The sequence below is a fragment of the Hyperolius riggenbachi genome, chromosome 1 (genome assembly GCF_040937935.1).
Source record: "Hyperolius riggenbachi isolate aHypRig1 chromosome 1, aHypRig1.pri, whole genome shotgun sequence".
NCBI lineage: Eukaryota > Metazoa > Chordata > Amphibia > Anura > Hyperoliidae > Hyperolius > Hyperolius riggenbachi.
In genome coordinates, this window is record NC_090646.1 from 464,571,696 (window position 1) to 464,596,732 (window position 25,037).

Below are 25,037 nucleotides of genomic sequence, written 5' to 3' on the forward strand. Positions count from 1 at the left end.
GAATATTGGTATAGTGCAGTCACTGACATTTGGCTTAGTGATGGCATGTTTGTAGGAATTGTGATGCTTCTCCTATTTTGCCTGAATGTCCCCAACATATCCCCTCCTCCATCAAAATTCCGAACCCTATTCTCTACCACAATGGAAAACCACTTCCACCTGCCTAACCAGATTTCTGAAAAGGCCCAGATTTCTGGAAAGGTAACAAAGGCCTAGGCCTTGGGCAGCTGCTGCCCAGGGGTGGCAGGCAGGGTCGGCGCTACCATAGAGGTAAAGGAGGCAATTGCCCCAGGGCGCCAGAGCCTGTAGGGGCCCCCAGTGGCTACAAGAGGAATTTTTTTTTCAAAAAGACCTTATAGTTTTTGAGAAAATCGATTTTAAAGTTTCAAAGGAAAAAAAATACACATTTAAAAACCTACTGACTTTAACGGTTAATAGCAAATCCACCTTAAATGGTAGAAACCCTAAATTTGCAGGATATGTTAAGGAGATCATTGGGAATAAGAGGAAAAAAGACCTTATAGTTTTTGAGAAAATCGATTTTAAAGTTTCGAAGGAAAAAAGTATACATTTAATTGCGGTAATTGTCGCTTAAAGTACCAAACCTAACGGTAGTGTAATTTTACATGTATCAAAAGAAATAGCAATGACGTTCCTGACGGGGTTTCCAGGGGGTCCATACGCAGTATGTATGGACCTCCTGGAAACCCCTCCGCAGCTGCAGAGCTTTGGCCAGGGATTGCTATACAGCCGCAATATGGCTGTATGAAGATCCCTGGCATTTTTTCCTATTTTCCAATTTTTTTTTAATTTTTTTTTTTAACGTTTAGAGTGTGGGAATTAAAAAAAAAAAAAATTATGTGGGGTCCCCCCTCCTGAAATTTTTTAACCCCTTGTCCCCCATGCAGGCTGGGATAGCCAGAATGTGGAGCTTCGACCGATTGGGGCTTCACACCCTGACTATACCAGCTGCAAAAAAGGTCCCTTAATGCCGGTTTTTGTTCCAGGGTATCCGTTGGGGGGGCCCCCAGGTTTATTTTGCCCTGGGGCCCCATTGTTGCTAAAACCGGCCCTGGTGGAAGGACATTGAAGAGGGGTTACAGCATATGAAAGGAGGAAGCAAATTAAATGGGAGGGGGACTGCTGCACATGGATGGTATACATGGAAGAGGGAGCTGCACATGGAATAGGAGGGGTGCTGCACATGGATGGTATACATGGAAGAGGGAGCTGCACATGCAATGGGAGGGGGCTGCTGTACATGGATGTGACACATGGAAAGGAAAGGGGTTGCACATGGATGTTATATATTGAAGAGGGGGCTGCACATGGATGATATACATGGAAGAGGGAGCTGCACATGGAATAGGAGGGGGTGCTGCACATGGATGGTATACATGGAAGAGGGAGCTGCACATGCAATGGGAGGGGGCTGCTGTACATGGATGTGACACATGGAAAGGGAAGGGGTTGCACATGGATGTTATATATTGAAGAGGGGGCTGCACATGGATGATATACATGGAATAGGAGGGGGTGCTGCACATGAATGGTATACATGGAAGAGGGAGCTGCACATGCAATGGGAGGGGGCTGCTGTACATGGATGTGACACATGGAAAGTGAAGGGGTTGCACATGGATGTTATATATTGAAGAGGGGGCTGCACATGGATGATATACATGGAATAGGAGGGGGTGCTGCACATGAATGGTATACATGGAAGAGGGAGCTGCACATGCAATGGGAGGGGGCTGCTGTACATGGATGTGACACATGGAAAGTGAAGGGGTTGCACATGGATGTTATATATTGAAGAGGGGGCTGCACATGGATGATATACATGGAAGAGGGAGCTGCACATGGAATAGGAGGGGGTGCTGCACATGGATGGTATACATGGAAGAGGGAGCTGCACATGCAATGGGAGGGGGCTGCTGTACATGGATGTGACACATGGAAAGGGAAGGGGTTGCACATGGATGTTATATATTGAAGAGGGGGCTGCACATGGATGATATACATGGAATAGGAGGGGGTGCTGCACATGAATGGTATACATGGAAGAGGGAGCTGCACATGCAATGGGAGGGGGCTGCTGTACATGGATGTGACACATGGAAAGGGAAGGGGTTGCACATGGATGTTATATATTGAAGAGGGGGCTGCACATGGATGGTATACATGGAAGAGGGAGCTGCACATGGAATAGGAGGGGGTGCTGCACATGGATGGTATACATGGAAGAGGGAGCTGCACATGCAATGGGAGGGGGCTGCTGTACATGGATGTGACACATGGAAAGTGAAGGGGTTGCACATGGATGTTATATATTGAAGAGGGGGCTGCACATGGATGATATACATGGAAGAGGGAGCTGCACATGGAATAGGAGAGGGTGCTGCACATGGATGGTATACATGGAAGAGGGGGCTGCACATGGAATTGGACATGGAACCCAATATTGCCCAGCTCTGGGTAATGTGAATGGGGATTAGAAATCCTGTTGAGTTTGTATTGGAATCTTTCTTTCTTTCCACTGGGGAGATGACCAGTAACTTCCTGTCCCTCAGGGCTGGCCCTTTCACACTGAGGTGGTGTGGTGCAGTAAATTTACCGCACTCCATTGCAGCCTAATGTTAATCTATGTGGGAGTTCAAACTCCCCACGTTGCAATACACTACACCGGAAGTGCTCCATCTAACGTGCTTCAATTCCTACCTTATCACGCGGCGGCGTGCGGCAATCTGGGCCGGCAGTCATGTAAATAACCTGCCGCATTTATCTACGTTGCACATGCACGGAAGTGTATTTTAGAAATACACTTCTGCGCAGGTCATCAACTGCCGAACAGGAAGTGAGCAACACTTCCTGTTTGGCCAGATGCCAGACCGGGATTACCGCATATTAACGCGGTAATCCTTGAAAGCCTGTTTATGGTGGTACGGTGCTGTCAACTTCGATGGGATTGGCATACAACCAGGTAGTCCCAAAGACAGGAAATGAAAGACAGACCTACAAATCAAAATAGAACTAATTCTGGCCCAGCATTTCCACACAGTCATAGTTTCTTCTTTTTATAATTATTGCTGTATTTTCTGTTTGTTCATCTTTTTTCAACATTTGTAACATATAATCCCTCTTTTTATGTATAGTAAATCCACCATTTTTTAAGATAGGTGATCTAGGATAAACAAATATTTATCAATAACCATCTTTTCCTTAGGGCTTGTTCACACCTAGGGCGTTTTCGCTATTTTTTTAAGCACCGGCGATTTCGAAAATAACCTTTAAAGCACTTGTGCAATGAATCCTTATGGGACTGTTCATATCTGCGCGTTTCGTTAGCTTTCCGCTGACCAAAGTGCTGCCTGCACCATTTTTGGGGTGATTTCACTACTATGGAAGGTATAGGAAAAAACGCAAAACGCTTTGCGTTTTGAGCCTTCCTGCCATGGCCACTCACTTGAGGACACACTGGTCTTTATTCAATTCACTTTTTCTCCTAGTTTGAATTTTTCACACCTTATCAATAAAATGCTTTTTAATTAGAATTAAACCAGAATTAATTTGAATATTTCCTTGCTTGTTGGTGGTTTGAAATGCATTTTATTTACAAGTTGTGAACAGATCGCCTAGCCCTAGGAAAAAACTCAGGAGACAAAATGTAATTGCATATGGCCCAATGGTTCTCATTCAATGACTTTTCTCCTGTGTATTGTCCCAAGAGATAATTTTACATCTACAAAATAACTTTTTAGCACTTATCAACTGAAAAAAACCCCCAAAACCTTGAAACAGTGTTAAAAATAAATAAAGACATATTTTGAGCATTTCTTGCTTGCTGGGGTTTTAAAGGGTGTTTTATTGATAAGGTGTAAAAATATCTCCTGAGAGAATGTTCAGGAGAAATGTTTATTGAATAAGGCCCAATGGCCTCAATTCACTAAGCTTATCTCCTGTCTTTAATAACGTTTCTATAGGTATCACCATGGTGATAAGGCATGTAGTATTCTGGAAACATTTTACCTCAGGCAAACCTAAAGTTAACTCTTCTGTCTTTAAGTTAACTCTTCAATCCCTAAAATAACTCCAGAGTTAAAGACAGGGTGTTTATTAACTGCGTGTGAAAATAACTACAGAGGAGGTAAATTAACTACAGAGGAGGTAACTTAAGGAATGAAGAGATAAAATAACTCTCTCACTGTGTGGAGGTAAGTTTTCTCTTGCCTTATTATCTCCAGCATGATCTTAGTGAATTGAGGCCAATGTAATTTAACCAGCCGGGCGGTATGGACGAGCTCAGCTCGTCCATCACCGCCGGAGGCTGCCGCTCAGGCCCTGCTGGGCCGATTTTTATCAAATAAAAAGCAGCACACGCAGCCGGCACTTTGCCAGCCGCGTGTGCTGCCTGATCGCCGCCGCAGCGGCGAAAGAGGGCCCCCCCAGCCGCCTGAGCCCTGCGCAGCCGGAACAAATAGTTCCGGCCAGCGCTAAGGGCTGGATCGGAGGCGGCTGACGTCAGGACGTCGGCTGACGTCCATGACGTCACTCCGCTCGTCGCCATGGCGACGAAGTAAACAAAACACGGAAGGCCGCTCATTGCGGCTTTCCGTGTCACTTTTGGCCGCCGGAGGCGATCAGAAGAACGCCTCCGGAGCGCCCTCTAGTGGGCTTTCATGCAGCCAACTTTCAGTTGGCTGCATGAAATAGTTTTTTTTTTTATTTAAAAAAAACCCTCCCGCAGCCACCCTGGCGATCTTAATAGAACGCCAGGGAGGTTAATAGCCCATGATTCCAGCCACACATAGCTAAGAGCTTGCAAGCTGCAATTCCTCAGCAGTAGCAAGCTAAAAAATACAAATTCATATCATGAACATGCTTGCTTGGACTCAGTGATTGGTGGCTTGCATACCGCATGTCTTCCTGAGGAGGACACTTTTCTCATAAACAGGAACAGCAGAGATCTGGGGCTCCTAGGAGCAATACCAGAGATGGGTATACCTCTCACAGCTAAAGCATGATGGTGCCACCGTTATGTGCTGTGGAGGATGGGGGACTTTACAACTTTCTTATTCACCATTGGGCAGATTGCCATACTTCAGGGATTCTTCTGCAATAGGAAGCCACTCTGGCAGACTTGGTCACCCATATCAGCCGTTTCAGCAAATCGAAATATCGAGCATACTTTCAAACAAGGTTGTTGTTTTTGTTCTGAATACAGTGGGAAAAGGTCACAAATACTGGAAACATTTTATCACTGTCTAGGTTTAGATTGTGGAGTTTTCCATTTTGGTGACAACTATCACTGGAACAGGAAGGGTTTTCCCTAAATTGTAAACTAGACAGGTACAAGTTAGTACAAATTTTAACACTTCCCCACTGTCTGTTCATTTAAGACATTTCCTCATTTCCTGTTCTTTGGAATCAGCAAACCCTGAAAGACATTTTCCCTGTCTCTGAAATCCTTAATCACTGAAAGTAAAACTAAACAAAAGACCCAGCCATAAATAAAAACCTGCTAGGGGTTTTATGGTTCTCTAATTCTTGCCAGAGCTTAACCACTTCACTACTGAGGGGTTTTACCCCTTGAACACCAGAGCAATTTTCACCTTTCAGCGCTCCTTCCATTCATTCGTCTATAACTTTATTATTACTTATCGCAATAAAATGAACTATATCTTGTTTTTTTTCGCCACCAATTAGGCTTTCTTTAGGTGGGACATTATGCCAAGAATTATTTTATTCTAAATGTGTTTTAATGGGAAAATAGGAAAAAATGTGGGAAAAAATTATTATTTTTCAGTTTTCGGCCATTATAGTTTTTAAATAATGCATGCTACTGTAATTAAAACCCATGAAATGTATTTGCCCATTTGTCCCAGTTATAAAACCGTTTAAATGATGTCCCTATCACAATGTTTGGTGCCAATATTTTATTTGGAAATAAAGGTGCATTTTTTTCAGTTTTGCATCCATCCCTAATTACAAGCCCGTAGTTTATAAAGTAACAGTGTTATACCCTCTTGACATAAATATTTAAAAAGTTCAGTCCCTAAGGTAACTATTTATGTTTTTTTTATTGTATTTTTTTTTTAATTACAAAAAAAAAATTGGGGAGTGTGGGAGGTAATGAGTTAATTTATTGTGTAAAACTAATGTATTTGTATATGTAAAATGCTTTAGGGTGTAGTTTTACTATTTGGCCACAAGATGGCCACAGTGAGTTTGTTTACAAGCGACCTGTAAGCGTCCGGAAGGACGCTTACAGGAAGCACTACGAGGCTGGGAAGATCACAATGATCGCGCTGCTTCTCATAGAAGCAGCAGATCATTACGGGGGCTTAGATCAACGAACGGGAATGGATTTTCCCGTTCATTGATCTCCGGGCGAGCGGGTGGCGGCGTGCACGAGCGGCGGGAGCGACGACAGCGGCGGTAGCGCGGAAGGTACGGATTTCTCCGTACCTTCCGGGGGGTAAAGTGGTTAAGTTAAGTTACTGTTTAAAGTTACACTGAAGTGAAAATAAACTTATGAGATAATTAATGACTTTTATGTGTAGTATAGATAATTAATAGAACATTAGTAGCAAAGTAAAGAGTCTCATACTTTTATATTTTTAGCTATACAGCTTTATTTATAATATGGATCAGACTGTCACAGTTGCAGTATAGAATCTACGCCTTGCTTTTAAAGCTTTAAAATTAATTACCGCTTTGAACTTTCCTGCAGTAAGACTTTATCTGAAGCTGTTTTTTGGCTGTTTAAGCTGTTCAGAAAACAGGGCTTACTTCAACTAATTTAGTCGAAAAGCTCAGAGAGGCTCTTTAGCATATATAACAACTCAAGTATTTTAACTCTACTTGTAGTACAAAACCGAAAGGGACTGCACATAATTTCATATGTTTATCTCATCATGTCACAATAGCAGAATGCAGCATTGTGTCGTAGTGGATAGCAATCTTACCTTGCAGCATTTGGTTGCCAGTTCGAATCCCAGCCAGGACACTATCTACATGGAGTTTGTATGTTCTATTTGTGTCTTCATGGGTTTTCTCCAGGCACTTTGCTTTCCTCCCACATTCCAAAGTTAATTGGATTCCACCAAAATTAAATTGCGAGCCCCTGTGGGACAGTTAGTGACAAGATTAAATACTCTGTAAAGCGGTGCGGAAGATGTTGGCACTATATAAATACTATAATAATAATAATAATCCAGTTTCACTTCAAAGAAATCTAGGTGCCTGCAGTAGACAAGTGACACTGATAACCACCCCATGCTTAGAAAGGACATTTAGTTCTGTTCCTCTGTACACACATCATTTACGCAGCATTATTCAGTCTGATCTCCATAATAATAATGTAAACATTACAATAAATACCATAGTATTAAACTGAACTTCACATTTCACAAGAAAAATAAACAATCTTTGTACATATTTTTTTTGATGCTCATCAGGATAGGAGTGCAACAATCATGCAAATCATGCATTCATAATCAACACTGCTTCACATTTTTAAAACTTTTTTTTTTACTGGGGGACTTTTAAAATTATAACTCGGCACTGATAACCGCCTTATGTGTGCATAACACTGCTCAGAACAACAGCTGCATCACTTCCTGCAATCTTGAAGTAGAGGAGATGCAAGTCATCGGACATTGCTCAATTACTGTGGTTGTGACTGACTTTGCTGATTTACAGCAAGTTTAAATACACTGACGTACTGTACACTAATCAAATGTGCGCATTCATTTTGTTTTTCATGAGCAGTATAGGCTTCTTTATTACATTTCTGCAGCATATTATAGGTCACTGGTGGGTTAAACTGTCCTATCAGATCTAGAGCTGTATTTAGGAGATGGGGCCCATATGCAACTCACTTTTTCTCCTGAGATTTCTTTCTTTCATTTTTCATCTTGTATTTAAAATAATTTTCAGCACTTTGCAACTGAAAAAGTTAGAACCAAAATGTAGGTGAAAAAGTACTATCAAAATTCAAGTATTTTCCTGCTTGCTGGTGGTTTAAAGGGCATTTCATTGACAAGTTGTAAAAATATCACCTAGGAGGTGCCTTTAAAGCCACCAGAAAGTCAGAGAATACTCAGATTAATTTTGACCGTACTTTGTCACCCACTTTTTGGAACTTTTTCCGCTGCAGATTTCTGAAAAGTTATTGTAAACAGAACAGGGCATCTGTGAGTGAAAACGCCTCCAAACCCCCAGTGGACAACATTGTAGATGTTAAGTAGATGTCATCCTGTAGGCTAAAGGCTGCGATTACACCACTTGTCAGCTGCTTTCGTGCACCAGCCAGGCACTTGCAAGTAATAGGCATGGGCAGTTAAGAAGAGTCAGCGAGTCACATCTTAACATGTCCGCGATTAGATGCAACGTGATGCAGATTTTTGCTGTCACGTAACTGCAATGCTTGTCAAACACTGACACATGTAAGGGTTACAAACAATGCCAATTAGCTGCTTGAAATTTCAGCCGAAGGCACTTAGGGGGTTATCAAAAGGGAGGCTGACCTGCTCAGCTAGAGCACAATTTGGGGAGAAGAGGAGGAGCAGAAGGTATCCTACAATAGCAATTGGCAAAATAAATCCAAAAGTACTGACTGGTTTTTCTCCCAAGCGGGAGGATCCCAAATGATCACTTTTGTGCACCTGAGTGACCTGACTAAACAACACAGGTGTCTAGTCTGGTGTATGCTATGGGGGGGGGGGGGGGGGCAGAGAGAAATAGCTTGTTCACATTATTTGCTTTGCCAGGTAACATTGTCCCTGTCAACTTGTTTAAGATGATCAGATGGCAGCATTATTGTTATTATTTAGTATTTATATAACGCCGACATCTTCCGCAGCGCTGTCCCTCAGAAGGGCTCACAATCTAACCCCTATCATAGCCATAAGTCTATGTATGTATTGTAGTCTAGGCCCAAGTTTAGGGGAAGCCAACTAACTTATCTGTATGTTTTTGGGATGTGAGAGGAAACAGGAATACCCGGAGGAAATCCTCACAGACACGGGGAGAACATGCAAACTCCATGCAGATAGTGCCCTGGTTGGGATCTGAACAGGAGACCCAGCGCTGCAAGGTGAGGGAGCTAACCACTACAACCACTATTACTGTGACCTCAAGGAAAGGGGCTACCCCTGCAGAATGCGTAGTTGTGTGTCTAATTAAATGTTCTTTGCATAAATTGCTTATTGTTTTTGAAGGTAGTAAGTAAACACCTCTCCTCCATTTTTAAACTGTAAATGTTATAGTTGGTCCCTTCTACCTTCTTCAGCATTTGTCACCCACATAGGTGGTAGGTTTTGGGTTCTTCCCCACTTTGAGACTCCCTGGTACCTAAGTGTGGATGGGTTTATGATCCACATCAGCCTTTTGGTTGGTTGAGAGCCCAACATTGTGAGACACCTTAAGGCTCTTGGTTGTTCCTTGTTACCCCATGGTAAAGCACATTACAAAATACAGTATTTCCTGACAACCACAGCTGACAGTATGACACATTACATTATTTCAACTAACACACTACATTATTTCAACTTCCGCAGCCAGACAGTGTCAGTGTACACTTTCATGTCATTTAAACTTCTGTTTTACACTGTAGATGTAGTATACAAATAAAACGTTTTTTTTCTTTGTGAGGGGAAGGGGGGTGTTAACGCATAGTGTCATGTTTATAGAGCCTACGTTCAACCAAGAGATCAACAGAATCATGATGACATGTCTATAGAGTCTGAGGACATCCAGAGATAAAATAACTGCTAACATTTTTAGTAGGGTGAAGTAAAGAATTCACCTTACATATATGAAGATGGACTGCGCTAGGGAAATTCACCTGCTGGCCAAAACCCGCAGTAACCAGCTCTTTTTTCACTCCAAATAAAATCTTGCTGCCGGGTTTGCTTTAAGCAGTAGGACACGGGGCTGGTTCACACAGGTAATTTTGTGTCTTTTCCCTCCGGCCGGGGCGCTCATCATTAAAGCGATGCACATTGCAGGGTTGCTCACCGTCGCATCTCTGCGGGGAGGAAAACCGCCTTTAACTCGTCGAAAGCCATCAGAAGATGTCAAATGCTTTTCTGCATGCTTGCAGGAAAACATTTGGCCGACATGCCACAGACACTCATGTGAACCAGCCCTCAGGGCTGGTTCACATGGGCGATTGCAGGTCATTTCCTCATCTTTAAAGCGATGCCTGTGGACCTGTAGCTATCTATGACGAGCAAGGGAAGTAAGGGAAAAGTGACAGCTGGGCCAGCCAGCACACTTGTGGTGCAGTTCGGCGGGGGTTTGTATGTTCATGGAGGGCGAAGTGTAGGGTTCCAGGACATCTTTGCCTATAGGCTGCTGTGATGTAATCCAGGCCTGATCTAGATGAATGTGCAACTAACAAGTATTTGAAAGACATAATTTTTGTAAAAGGCTCACAACTCTTGAGGAAGTGAACAATTTGATCTGTGATACCAGTTGAGCAGTCTCCTCAGCGTACCCAGCGCCACAGGCCACCCTGGATTAAAGGGAATCCGAGGTGAGAGTTATATGGAGGCTGCCAGATTTATTTCCTTTTAAACAATACCAGTTACCTGGCAACCCTGCTGATCTTTCTGGTCAGTAGTGTCTGAATCACCCGCCTGAAACAAGCATGCAGCTAATCGTGTCAGATTTTTGTCAGAAACATCTGATCTGCATGCTTGTTCAGGGCCTATGCTAAAATGATTGGAGGCAGTGGATCAGCAGGATGCCAAGCAATGTGCATTAATATGTCAGCCTCCATATGTCTCTTACCTCAGGTCCCCTTAAACTTCCTTCCAAGACTTCAATATATGTATCACTTCTGCTGTCTTATTTTGCAACTGGACAATTACTGTTATCTTGATATTGGGTTGCCCCACTCAGATAATGGTTGCCATCTTCTAGAATGATACAGCTCTATTCATCTACATGTCAGCCCACTTAGCTTTTAAGGTTATTGTTCATTTGTTTGTTTTCATAGCACATAGAGTTTAATTGAATTTGAAATATTTGTCAATTGCACTTCCTCGTTCCTTGTTGTATTCACTTCCTTTAAAGTTAAACTGTAGGCCGAAGCCTCTGTAGAGATGTGCTGCTGGTCTGAATATAGCCATCAGTGCCTAGATGCTCTTAGCATTGTTATGCTGCCATGAGAGATGGGGAGAGCAGAGAGAGACAACTTTGGCTCTAGCTTATTTCTGAAGAAGCACAGGAACTCGGATCAAACAAAGCTTTCCAGCCTGTCTGATTACTATTTTCCTTGAGATCTGTCAGGTGCCCACAGATTACAGGGCATTGCTAGGGCTGTTCAAAATGACCCAGATCGGGTGATGATGATTATGCCAAGTAAATAGCCACTTTACTCTCAGCGCATGGTAAGTTGTAACAGCTGATGAGAGAGGAGGAAAAATAGCAAAAATGGCAGATTATCAAAATAAGGTATATTTAAATAATAATAAAAAATAAAAAACATGGTCAACACATTTTATCTTGCACCTTCCACAAGACAAATACAGTACAGATGGAATATAGAGTGTTTTACATATATATTTATTTCATTTATTGTGCTTAAGACAATGGCTATCATTCATAAAAGTGTGTTCGGTAAAAAAAAAATCTTGGCGGGAAAATACCGCATTCGGTATTTTAGACTTCTGTGTGCTAATTCATAAAAAGGTTTACACTTGCGATAGAAGTTCGGTATTTCCCGAACTAAGCTGGTGCGGAAACATGAGAAGCTGCCTGAGTTGTTACATTTCCTCCTGCAGAGACAACGTTACAATAAAAAAGGCATCCCCAGCTTCCCTTTAGATGTGCATTTTTTTTAACTGCCTCTGTTTACCCTGAATCTGCGTTGAATCTGTCTATTAGTCTTTCTAAACAATCTATTTAATTGTAGCAGCTTAGAAGAACTTCAAGAAATATTACACATGCAGGCTTTCTGATGTAAAAATCATATGAAAACAGGTACCCAAGAGGTTAAAAAACACAGCCTGGGTATTCTGGAAAGCCTTGTTTGTTCTGCTCTCACAGCTGCTGTCTGGGAGATCTGTCTCCATTAACTTAGCTGTTATCCGCATGCTTATCGCCTCTTCAAAGCAAGCGGTATTCTCTGTCCCAATACCGCCTGCTCTAATCTTTATGAATTGACATTTAGTGACATGTGTTAAGATAATCACAGCACAAGGCGGTAATTTACCTCATTGCTCGGTAATTTGAGCTTTTCATGCGGTAACAGCTTTTATGAATTGACATTTTGCTAAGTGGTCGGTAAGGTCAGCTGTTTTTAGCATTACCGCATGCGGGAATGCTTTATGAATGATAGCCTATGTCTAAGTCCTTCTACCTAGCAGGACATATGAGTCCCACAAGTATGGAATATACTGCAGGTGGTAAGTACTAGGCCAGTGATGGTCTGAACTTTCAGTTTTCTCTTGTGATGTTAAATTTAAAAAAAATCTATTGTCTTTCCTCGGGATTCCTCAGGATTCACCAATAATTTCCTTGACAGGAGTCTGAAAAATCAAAATATATAAAATCAGCTTTGTTCTGCTGAGGAAATCTGGAAAATGATCTTTGTTGATAGTGAGATCTTAAAGGACACCTATAAAAAAAAGTTAGATACTTACCCTCAGGTCACATTCACAGTTTACCCTGTAACAGCAGGAATGCAATGCAGTGGATCAGGACAGCGACACTGCATGGTATGTTCGCAGTGCGTTGGGTACAGTGAAGCATACAGTCAGTAAAAGTATGCTTCACTTCTACTGTTAATGCGCGCTTTTACCACTAACATGCTGCATGCAGTGTGTTCCCATACCACAATCCATTATACCACAATGCACCTGCCGCACTGCATGGCAGTACTTGTAAGCCATTTTACAGAGCGAACGTTGCACTACAATGCACCACTGTGAATGGGGCCTCTGGATGGTTCAGAGGCTTCCCTGGCCTTCCTTCACCCCTCTGTACCTCTTCTGAGACTTTAATTTAATACATAAAATGTTATTGTTGAGCTGCATATTTTAATAGAGTCTCATTTAATATTATCATCAATTATGTAAATTGTGTTATTATTTCATTTCCACTAATGTTAGTATTTGTGCCACAGGAAATATGTCTCCTGCCTGGACCTTCATGTTGGCCTACCTAACAATAGTTTTACCTGCAACTGGTTACACGCTTCCACTTGTGGATCAATCCTCTGTGAAGGACTACGATGCTAAATCTCTGAGGGAGTATAACAGTTCTTCTCTTATCATCAAATACCAGCGGAAATGGGATATGGAAAATGGATTGGATGATGCATCTCCCTCCTTAATACGCATGATTAGAGAAATTGCAGATCCCAAGTCTGAAAAGTTCACTAAACCACCAATGGAAATGTCTACTGATGCCGCCACCGATGTAGAATTGCTAACAAAAGCTCCAAATGATAAAGTCTACACCAAGGCTCTACTTAGTGGAGATGAGACCACAACTTTAAGTAAGGTAGAGCACACTACCAAAGAAAAACAGACAGCTGAAACAACACATGTAGACAAATCACAGACGGATGCGATAACAGACAAATCACAGACGGATGCGATAACAAAAGTCCCCGAGATAAAATTTAAAAGTACTGAAAAAATAATTTTCACAACAAGTCTGAAACAAATTGAAGATTCCTCTGCTTTTACAAAAAGTAAACCAATGGAAATGACAACACTTAGTGAACTCCAGTCAACAGATGACCAGCACAAAATCATTTCAGGTTCCAGCACCATTGGTCCATTGGTGGAAAACAAATCATCATTTGCACCAACAAAAGTGCCCAGTAAACCATCACCCAGTCCCATCTTGTCATCAACATCAACCGAGCTAGTGACCACACCAGGCCATACCACTGGAAAGCTTGCAGACGTCACAGATTCCTCCACAACATCAAGAATGGTAACGCATATTTCCACCACTTCTGCCGCTTCTGAAGCAAATAACGCACAGACAGTATCACTAATGAAACAGTGCATGGTGACTATCCTTATTCTTGCTATCGTATGTACGATCTTTATCATCACCACCATTGCACTTGCAGCCAAACTTTCAACTATGAGGCAAAAGCGTGAGCTGCGTCATCCGGCCTCTTACACTGAAATGAGATGTATCTCGACTCTACTGCCAGACAGTGATCAGATGAACAAGGCGAATGCCAAAAGACTGAAGACCTTTGCTGCCACTTCAGAGGAAAGTGATGGTGACAACACCACGCTCAATAGCTTCCTGCCTGATCACTAGTGCAAGAAATCTTGACAATTTTCATTTTGTATGAATAATAACTATGCTTTGTTCACACAAGTGTGATTGGAAACCGTATCTCAATTTCACCAGAATGTGCATTTTTACAATTATGTGAGTGATATTCCAAATCTTTTCAACATCCTCACTTTATACTTTTATTGGATAATGCAGACTGTAGAGTTTTCTTAAACACTTTGAATAGTAAGTGTGATTTGTCCATTGGAAAAATACTGAAATAATACATCAGTGGGAACAAGTCTTTAGGTTATAATTTATTAGCAGCTCAGAAAAAGACTGCATGTTAAAAGTTGGTCAATTCATTATTTCTCTAATGTTATTAGTTTAGGTTGATGTTTTGACTTGATTTATTGGTATAAAGGCTGCCACAGTGGCGTAGCAATAGGGGGTGCAGAGGTATTCAATTCAATTCAATTCACTTTATTGTCATTGTGTAACACAACGAAATTACTTTTCATGACAACCCCACAGTGCATATAGGGAACATAGTGATAGTAACAAGGAAGAGAAGAAATTATACAAGTATGCCAGGTATTACAGATGTTTAAACAATTTGTACACAGTGTTAATTTATTTCAGAGAGGATTGAATCCAGTGAAAATCTTTTTTTTTAAAAAAGGAGGTGCGTACGTTTGGTTTAACCGTTTTGTTGATCGAACATTGATTGGAAAATACCACTCTGCACTAGGGCTGTGGACAAGAGCAGCATGGATATAGACCCATATGCAATTCACTTTTTCTCCTGAGTTTTCGGTACTTTTTCAATTACAAAATGCTAAAAAATTATTTTAAACAGAAGATGAAAAAATATCTCCTAGGAGAAAATTCAGGCGTTAAAGCGATTTGCATATGGGCCAATATGTTCATTTTAGTGCCAGTCGCCAGCAGCAGATAAGGTATGGAGTATGTTAAAGTGGTGTGTGAGTTTGCATGACTTTCATTGGCATCTGAAGAAGACCATGTCCATGAATAAATGTCTGCCACAGAAAATGTGGTATACGGCATTGTTTCCACTTGTGTGTTGCTGGTTGCGGTTTCTGCAACGCACAGTGTGTGTGACACCCAAGGACACCAGAAGTGCCTAGACTGCAATGTCTGATGTTTCCATCCATGCAGAGCAGTTTTTGGGTACCTGGAGTCGGTGGTTTTATAAACTGAAGAGTCGGATGATTTTTGTACCGACTCCACAGCCATGGTATGTATCAGACTAATGAGTCGGGGAATCGGAGTTAGAGCGATTTTGGGTACCAGGAGTTGGAGTCGGTGGTTTCATAAACTGAGGAGTTAGAGTCGGTTGATTTTTTTGTACCCACTCCACAGCACTGTTAGTGTGTGTTGCATGCATTTTTGTACACATGCAATGCAATCCCATTCATTATAAGGTAATGGGATCTGCACCAGATCAGAGGACAGCGCAAGCAGCGCACAAATGGAAACAATGCTTAAGTGATGTATCTTAACTGAGTGAGATGACGTTACATGTCTAAGTAAAGCTTGGTAAATAGTAGATTCATGTAAAGCTGATGTATATTACGTTGTTTAGTGAGGGAAAAAACAAACCGCAAACTACTGTAAAATCTGTGTACATTTGCACTAGCTGTATGTTTGCTGCACTGATTTTTCCTACCTTTGTGTTTCATTTCCACCATGACCCACCTTATAAAATAAAAGTAGTGTTTTTAAATATTTTAACAAGTACATTTATTATGCTTAAAGCAGCTTTTGTATAGCAGAACTAATTGAGAAAGGTACCGTATATACCAGCATATAAGATGACTTTTTAACCCTTAAAAATCTTCTGAAAAGTCAGGGGTCGTCTTATACGCCGGATGTCAGTCAGGAGGGTGCCTTGTGCCAGGCAGAGTTGTAAATACCGTACTTATGCTGCAGTCCCCTGGTTAATATATCACATTCTCCACCTAATTGCCCCTTGCGAACAGCCGCTCGCACGGGTAGCAGTGCCTCTTCCGAGGTCACCTGAGTGGTGACGTGTGCGCTCCACTGATGACACTCATAGAAGAGATTGCCGGGCTCTTTCATGAGCGTCATCAGTGGAGCCCACACGTCACCACTCAGGTGACCTCGGAAGAGGCACTGCTACCCGCGCAAGCGGCTGCTCGCAAGGAGCAAATAGGCGGAGAATGCGATCTATTAACCAGGGGACTGCATAAGTACGGTATTTACAACTCTGCCTGGCACCCTGCATGCTCGCTCACACACAGGGGTAGTCTTATACAGCGAGTATACCCCAAACTGTATATTGTAAGAGGAAAAGTTGGGGGGGGGTCGTCTTATACACCAGTATATATGGTAATCGGTTAAATAGGAACTGTAACCAAGGATTCAACTTCATCCCAATCAGTAGCTTTCCCATGAAAAATCTTTACCTTTTCTCAAACGGATCATCAAAGGGTCTGTATGGCTGATATTGTGGTGAAACCCCTCCCACAGTGTGATGTCAGGACCAGGGTGCTGACATCACACTGTGGGAGCCTTGGTGCATTGTGGGAAATAACAGCTGTTTTCAACTAACAAAAATGCATCAGCTGTTTTCCACAGACATCACCTGCCAGCAGTAAAGATGTCACCATGTGATACATTTCAGAATGTAAATCAGGGAGAGGAAAGCTTTTACAATGAGCAAACACTGACTAAGTCATTTATAAATAATTATTGTAAATATTAAGCACTTTTTAGCATTACGTTATTTTCAATGTAGTTGCACTTTAAGTTTGGTCAGGTTTTAGATTTAAAAAGCACTCATTTGCTAGTCACAATTGTGTCACTTCCTGTGCAGGATAAAGAAGGAAGTGATCAGAGCTTTCCAAACCTATCGCCTAATCAGACTGATCACATGTATCTCCATTATTTACAGATGAGCGGCTCTAATTGCTAGGATCACTATAGGTGGCCTAAAGGCGCGTACACACGCTGTATTTTAGCAAACGACAGGTCCGTCAGACACTTTCGCGGGGCGGTCGTTCTGCCGACAGTAGGACGTGAGTACAGGCTGTCGGCCAACTGACAGTCTTATCCGCGGGAGAGTCTGACGGACCCGTCGTTTGCTAAAACACGCCTTAAACAATCACACTAGTCTGCTTTTGGAATAAAAGTTTGGATCATTATTGAGCACCTTTATACTAAAACCAGAATAGTTAACATGCAATTGGGTATTCTATATATATATATATATATATATATATATATATATATATATATATACACACACATTGTTTTATTCTATGGAGAAGGGGTGCAAAGGAAAATAAGCCTGAAATAGAGTATTGAAACAAAGGGATCCTTTTTGCTTTTAACTACGTAAGTGCTATGAAATGTGGCAGACTCTCCCAGCAGGGACACCTATCTGCTACAACATCTGGGCACAGAGAGTCAGAGTAAAGGTTCAAGTACTTCGGTCCTCCAACTAGAAAGTGCCGAATTTATGAAGATGTCAGATGCTACTACTATAGTATCAAGGAAGCTACTGCCTGATTGCCATGGCAATATGCTGTGCATTCTGCTCTACAAATGGAACTGTTTGTGCACTTATAATGGCTGTTATATCTAACTATGCACAGAAAACAAATAGTAATGTTAGGACTCCTCACTCCACATAGAAGAAAACGTGATGTTGCCATGATTGCCACAGAAGCTTTCTTTTTTCTTACTGGTCTGTCTGCCAGATGGACAACAAAAGAAGAAATAACACAGCGTCTGGATTAACTGAATATAATGTGAAGGAAGTGGGGGGGATTTATTAAGGTTATTTGAACCAGAGGAGAATGAAAAATACTTCAAAATGAAGGTGATGTGGCTAACCGTGTATTTATTTACAGTGGTATATCAACTGGTGGTGCAGCGGTTGCTACAACTCCAGGGCCCCGGGACATGAGAGCAGGGGCGTAGCAATAGGGGGTGCAGCGGTAGCGACCGCATCGGGGCCCTTGGGCCAGAGGGGCCCCGAAGGGCCCTCCCTCAACTACAGTGTTAGCTCTCTATTGGTCCTGTGCTCATAATAATCACTTCTATATATACATTGAGTAGTGGTAAACATTAACAAGCTCTTCCCCATCCCCTTCTTGCTCCTCTGACACTGTAGTTGCCATTCTCAGATTTTGGTGCGCCGTATCAATTGTTATGTATAGATTGCCTGGGGGGCCCCATTGTAAAACTTGCATCGGGGCCCACAGCTCCTTAGCTACGCCACTGCATGAGAGGCACACATGAGGCCCTCCTCCAGTCATTGCATTAGCTCAGTACACTCACAGATGCAATAAGCTGATACAGAGACCCCAACAACTTTGGGAGCCCAGGAGGCAAAAGCCAGCTCTAGTAATGCATGCTTGTTAGCAGCTAGATCGAATTGTGCTAGATTTTTTAGTTTCAAAAGTTTTTATTAATGAAAACTGAGAAACATAAGTCATCATTTGTATGCCCGGTTAGGGGCAGTCAGCATGACATTCATAAGGCAAAGCTATACAAAGTCAAACGTTGTTTATAATAGTGTAGAGAGGAAAGGAGAAAAGTGGGGGGTGGGGGGGGGGGGGGAAGGAGAGGGTAGAAAAACAAATGCTTGAAAAACATCATTATAACAGTCACTATGTGCAATAGTCCAATAATCTCTGGAGTTATGGAGGAGGTATTAAAGTCAAGGAAGACTAAAGGTCCCACTGAGGTAGGAATGTGTGTTAGACTGAAAGGACCAAGGGGCGAATTCCTGGGTTGTCTAGGGTTGATAGCCAAGGTTGCCATGTTCTAGTAAAAGATTCTACTGTGTCATTCACTATGGCCAACAGTCTTTCTGCTATCATAATATCATTAATTATCTTTTTTGTAAGTTCTACAGATAAGGTTGATTGTTGCCATTGACGTGCGATATGGAGTCTGGCTGCCTTGGCAATATGCTGCTGTAGTCTGTGGGGAGGGAATTTCCAGCCTATGGGTTTGTCCCCCAGTAGTAATGACATTGGGTCTGGTATATGGGTGATTTCTAGGGCCCTTCCGATTAAAGCTGCTACTTCAGACCAGAAGCGTTTCACCACTGGGCAGAACCACCAGATATGGGCCATTGAACCTACATTTCCACAGTTACGGAAGCAGAGATTTGAGGCTGCTGGCGAGAATTTATTAAGACACTCCGGTGTTATATAGGTTCTGTGTAGAATCCTCAGGTTTACTTCAATGTGTGAGAAGTAGCTGCTTCCCTTTGTGAGGGTTAAACAACACTTAGACCATTGTTGTGGGGGAATTTCTAAGTGGAAATCTTGCTCCCAGGCCTCCATAGTTTTTAGTTTAGTAAGGGCAGAGGGTTGCGAAATAAGGGAGTACAGATATGAGATTAGGCCTCCCTCTAATGGGCATCTATGGCACCAGGATTCAAAGGTGGTTTTGGAGGGGGTTACCGGGGTTTTGGGTGCGATAGATTTAATGAAGTGGTGTAGTTGAAGGGCTTGAAAAAATTCCGATGGAGGAAAAGCTGTGTGAGATCGAAACTGTTCCCACGAGGGAATTCCTTCGTTTACCAAAAGGTGTGGGAGGTGAGTTAAGTTATTTAGCTTCCACCAGGATAATGCTCCAAGGTTGAGGCCTGGAGGGAAGGACGGATTGCCAAATAGCGGCATTAGTGGAGGCAGATCTGAGCGTAAATCCACAGTTTTTCTCATAGTGTACCAAATAGAAAGCGAATGGTAGGTGAGTGGGGATAGGGTTTTTATATGGGAGAGGGGCCTATAGTTAGACCAGAGGAGAGCTTGTAGTGTGATGGGGGAGAGTAAAGTCTCCTCAATTTGGACCCAAAGGGGAGCAGCCTCCTCAGCATGTATTGGGGCTAGTTGGGCAATTTGTGCTGCTCTGTAGTAAGAGAAGAGGTCAGGTAGACCTAGGCCTCCTCTTTCTCTGTGAAGGAACATTGTACGTTGTGCTATTCTGCTTTTTTTATTGTTCCATACAAATTTTCTGATTTGTAGTTGAAGGTCCTTAAGCGATGAGCGCGTTATCATTATGGGTAGGCAACGGAAGAGATATAGGAGGCGAGGGAGCAAGGTCATCCGAACTGCCTGAATCCTCCCAGTCCAGGATATGGTTGGGGAGTTCCAAACAACCAGGTCAGCTCTAAGTTTAGCAAGTAGGGGTTTATAATTCAAGTTAAAGAGGTCGGCCGGATTTGCTGAGATTTTAATTCCCAGGTAGGTGAGATATTTGGTTTGGAGGGTAATGCCTAGGGAGGTAGTCATGGACCGAGCAGCAGGCCCAGTAATGCCCGAGCAGAGCACCTCAGTTTTGGAAAGATTAAGACAAAGCCCCGAGATCTTACCGAAGTCCCGAACAAGGTCCAGAAGGGTAGGGATGGAGGTGTGGGGGGATGTGAGGGTGAGAAGGAGGTCGTCGGCGAATAGATTTGCTTTGTATTCATGCCCGGCTATTGTTATTCCCCTAATGTTAATGGAACGTCTGATTCTGTCTGCTAATGGCTCTATGACGAGTGCAAATATTGCAGGGGATAAGGGGCATCCTTGCCGCGTGCCTCGTTGTATTGGAAATGAAGTGGGGGCAGAAGTTGGCAATTTAATGGTGGCAGAGGGAGTAGAGTAAAGGGTTTTGATGGCCTGGAGAAAGCCTCCTCCGATTCCAGCCCTGGTCAGTGCCATAAGCATGTAAGGCCAGTTAATGGTATCAAAGGCCTTCTCCATGTCCAACGAAACCAAGGCTACGGGTGTGTTATTTTTTCTTGTGACATGCAGAAGGTTGATAACTTTGCGTAAGTTGTCGGGCGCTTGTCTTTGTGGAATAAACCCCACTTGATCACGGTGTATTAGGGAGGACAAAGAACGGTTTAATCTGCAAACAAGGATGGCTGTAAAGAGCTTGTAATCTATATTGAGTAAAGAAATTGGCCTGTAACTTTTAACATCTAATGGGTCTTTGTTGGGTTTGGGGATTACTGCTATTGTCGAGTTTAGGAATTCTGGGGCAGGTATTTTTCCTGACATGAAGGAATTGAACAGTTTGAGAAGGTATGGGGATAATTGTTTGCGAAATTTTTTATAGTAAATGGCTGGGAGGCCATCTGGGCCTGGTGCTTTACCATTTTTAAGCTTTCTGATAGCAGTGAAAAGCTCCACTTCAGATATGGGGAGATTGAGAGAGGATGCTGCTTCTGGAGAAAGAGTTGGATTCCTCACTGGTTGTAGAAATTCAGCTATTGAAGGAATGGCTGAAGTGTCCTGCTGTTTAGAGTATAAGGATTTGTAGTAATTAACAAAAGCTTCATGTATTTTAAGGGGGTTAGAAGTTATATCGCCGTTAGGCAGTCTTATTTGGAGGACCTTGTTCAGGGACTGAACTTGGCGGAGTTTCCGCGCTAACCAGGAATTAGGTTTATTGTATTGCATATATGCTTTGGACTTGGTCCATCTGAGTGCCCTTTCAGTGCGAGAAGACAACATGACCTCGATCTGGTCGGAAACGACCTGTATTTGGTTTGCTAAGAATAGGGAGGGTGACTGAGCATGTACCAATTTGAGGTGTGAGAGTCTCCGCTCGAGTTTAAGCTGCTGCTCGGTTTTAGACCTCTTGTGAATTGAGGCTATTTTAATGAAATGTCCCCTTATGGTTGGCTTATGAGCCAACCAGAGGGTATCGGGTTTAATGGTAGCTTGGTCGTTTTCTCGAAAGTAGAGTGTTAGGTGTTCCTCTATGTCTAGACAGTGTTCACTGTCAGTTAGAAGACTTTCATTTAGTCTCCAGGGGGGGCGTGCCAGAGGAGTACTAAGGGATTTACAGGCCGTCATAACTATATCGTGGTCGGACCAAGTAGCTATTACGTGCCTAGAGTATACTAAGTTGGGAATTAGGGAAGTTGAGAGTAGAATAAGATCAATTCTAGAGTATGTCCGGTGGGCGTAAGAATAAAATGTGTAACCTCTGGATTGGGGATTAGATTCCCTCCATGTATCAACTAGTTGAGGGGAAGATAGTAGGGTTTTGAGTTTGGTAGCTTGTGACAGCTGTCCTTGTGAATAAGATTTATGGGATCTGTCTAGGGCCGGATTAGGGGCTATGTTGAAGTCACCGGCCCATATCGTTTGGTAATTGTTGAGGTCCCTAATGTGCTTCAATATCTCTTTTATGGGGGCTAGAGGAGATTCAGGCGGCGCATATAGATTAATGATGCACAGGGGTGTGTTTTGGATTGAACCAAGAATAATGACATATCTACCTTGGTCATCAGTTATCGTGCGCTCAATAATTAAAGGTAGATCGTTATGGATAAGGGTGATTACACCTCTATGTTTCCTATTAGCTGAGGAGGTATGGAATCTTTGGTAAGATTTGTGGAAATACTTAGGGGATGAATTGTGGGAAAAGTGAGTTTCCTGTATACACAGGATGTCTGGAGAGCATTTCTGGTAGTCCAGGAAGGCTTTCCGGCGTTTCATAGGGGAATTAAGACCCCTGGCGTTATGGGAGATTATTTTAAGGGTAGTCATAGTTGGGTTGATTTTGGATAATTTGCAGGCGGTGGAACATTAACTGTGGATCCATATCTCCTGAGCCAGAGGATAATAACATAAGACAAACATAGTGACAATTTTGGGGATATAATATGAACATTGATAAGAAAGTAAGCAATAAAAGAAAAGAAAAAAAAAGAAAAAGGAAGAAGAGAAAAAGAGAGAAGAAAAAAAAAAAAAAAAGATAACGGGTGTTGGCACCCAGTGGAGAACAATGGCCTCCTTATGATCACTTGTCTGTCCGGCAATAAAATAGCAACCGGACATGCAAGAAATCAAGATGGGGGTCAGCACTTGATTCACAATCTACATGAACCAAACAGATTAGTTATTAACTGGAGCCGTTCAGGCACCTCAACCTTAACAAGCTGTGGTAATTTAGGGAAGGACAAGGAACCCTCTATATAGACATCAAAGAGTTAAGAGGTTGCAACAATAATACCATATAAAATCTGTATGAGAGTGGAATTGGCGCCCAGGGATCCCCCTCTCTTTCTTAGAGTGTTTGTCTCAGTAGTGGGCAGGCAGGGAAGGAAGGCACAATAATCTAATGAGAGACTCAAGCAAGGATATAGGCTCAGCCTTGTGGAATTAACATTGTGCAAGTGCCGAATTGGGGGGTTATATGATCTATTTGGACTGCATGTGAAGTTAAGGGGGACCCAGAGCGCCATTATACTGGAATGGTACTTAGTAATTAAAGTATCTTAAACTGCCTAGATATAGTTTAACATATTAATATAATATAACGTAACATAACATTATAACATGTTTATAGAAGTGTGACCGGAGCTATGGTAGCCTTCAGTGTGGTTGCTTGCAGTGAGTTCCAGCACAGGACCCAACAAGGGAACATATCGGGTAGTTAGGGCAAAAAACAGGAATGAGTAGAGGAAGGAACTGTTTTGGTCTCTGACTGTGGGATCCCGAGTTTAGTAGCAGATGTACAACGTATAAGGAGCATGTCATAAGCTCATGGCAACCAGGAGAGCCGCAGCTAATAGTACTAGTCACTTTTGCAAGACCACCGAAGGCACCCTCAAGGGAGTGCTTCTTTAAGATGGTAAGTGAGGAGTCCGTCCCGGAAGGACCTGGACTCAGCAAGTGGGGCATGTCAAAGGTGGATCCAGGACACTAGCACAGTCTTATGGAGTCTAGAATCCATGACGTCGGGAGAGGGTTAACAGTAAAACGGGGACAGTACTTACAAGGCAGAGTAGTGCAGGGACTTTCATGTATCGGCCTGCTGTGAGGATCTAGCCCGTCTGGAGGTAGAGGACCAGACGCGGGCTGGTCGCTGCTTGGTCTGCGGTAGAGGCTGAGGCGGGATGGGCTCGATCGGTATGCCGGTCTGCTCAAGATGGCGGCGCCCCTCTTCTAGCGTGCGTGATGTGTAATCTTTGCCGCCATGTCGAAACTGTAGGGCAAAGGGGAAGCACCATCTATAGCGTACTTCTGCCTTCTGCAGCGAAAGGGCAATCGGCTTCATCAGTCTCCGACGTTGAATGGTTGCCGGGGCAAGATCCGCGAATAGCTGGACCGTTGCGGGCACTCCCGGAAGGGCCGTCAAGTTGCGAGCAGCCTGCAAGACCAGGTCCCGAACTTCCTCATATTGGAACTTGAGGACCACATCTCTGGGTAGGTCGGGATTACGCGGCTTGGTTAGAGCCCTGTGGATGCGGACCATGCGGAATTCCGTCTGGTTTACCTGCGGTAGAAGGGTGCTGAAGAGGTTAAGGGCTGTTGTTTTAAGGTCCTCTACCGATTCCGGAAGGCCTCGGATTCTGATATTGGCCCTTCTATTCCTGTTCTCCGCGTCTTCCAATTTTAGCTCCATGGCCTGTAGTTTCATGTCCTGGTCATCAAGTTGAGCTTTGTCATCAGCCAGGGCATCGTTTATAGAGTCCGTTTGCTCCTCCAGGGATGCCACTCTACCTCCCAGCTCGCGTATCTCCAGGGAGATGTCCCGGACCGCTTCCTTAAGTTCAGCTCGGAACACCCGCTTTAAATCTGCAACAATGGCATCTTGCAGGGTGTGGAGGTCTGGAGAGTGACTGGCTGCTCCATGTTGGGGAGAGGAGTTCGGAGTATTTTTGTCTGGGGTGGAATATCCACCTTGTGAGCTGTCGTCCTCAGCGGCCATCTTGCTTCTCGTGGTGCGCGGTGGCAGCGGTTCTGACTTCTTAGTCGTATTAGAACGGG

At 43.0% G+C, this 25,037-nt stretch overlaps 1 protein-coding gene across 2 annotated transcripts in view; it reads left to right on the top strand.

The window, feature by feature from the left end:
* SELPLG (selectin P ligand) overlaps positions 1-16,008 on the top strand; it is a 50,213-nt gene extending 34,205 nt beyond the window's left edge. For both annotated transcript variants that reach the window (XM_068271484.1, XM_068271483.1), the window contains one exon: positions 13,139-16,008. In XM_068271484.1, coding sequence (XP_068127585.1) covers positions 13,144-14,301 — 1,158 coding nt within the window. In that variant the 5' untranslated portion in view covers positions 13,139-13,143 and the 3' untranslated portion in view covers positions 14,302-16,008. The remainder of the gene's footprint in view (positions 1-13,138) is intronic.
* The last annotated feature ends 9,029 nt before the right edge of the window (positions 16,009-25,037 follow it).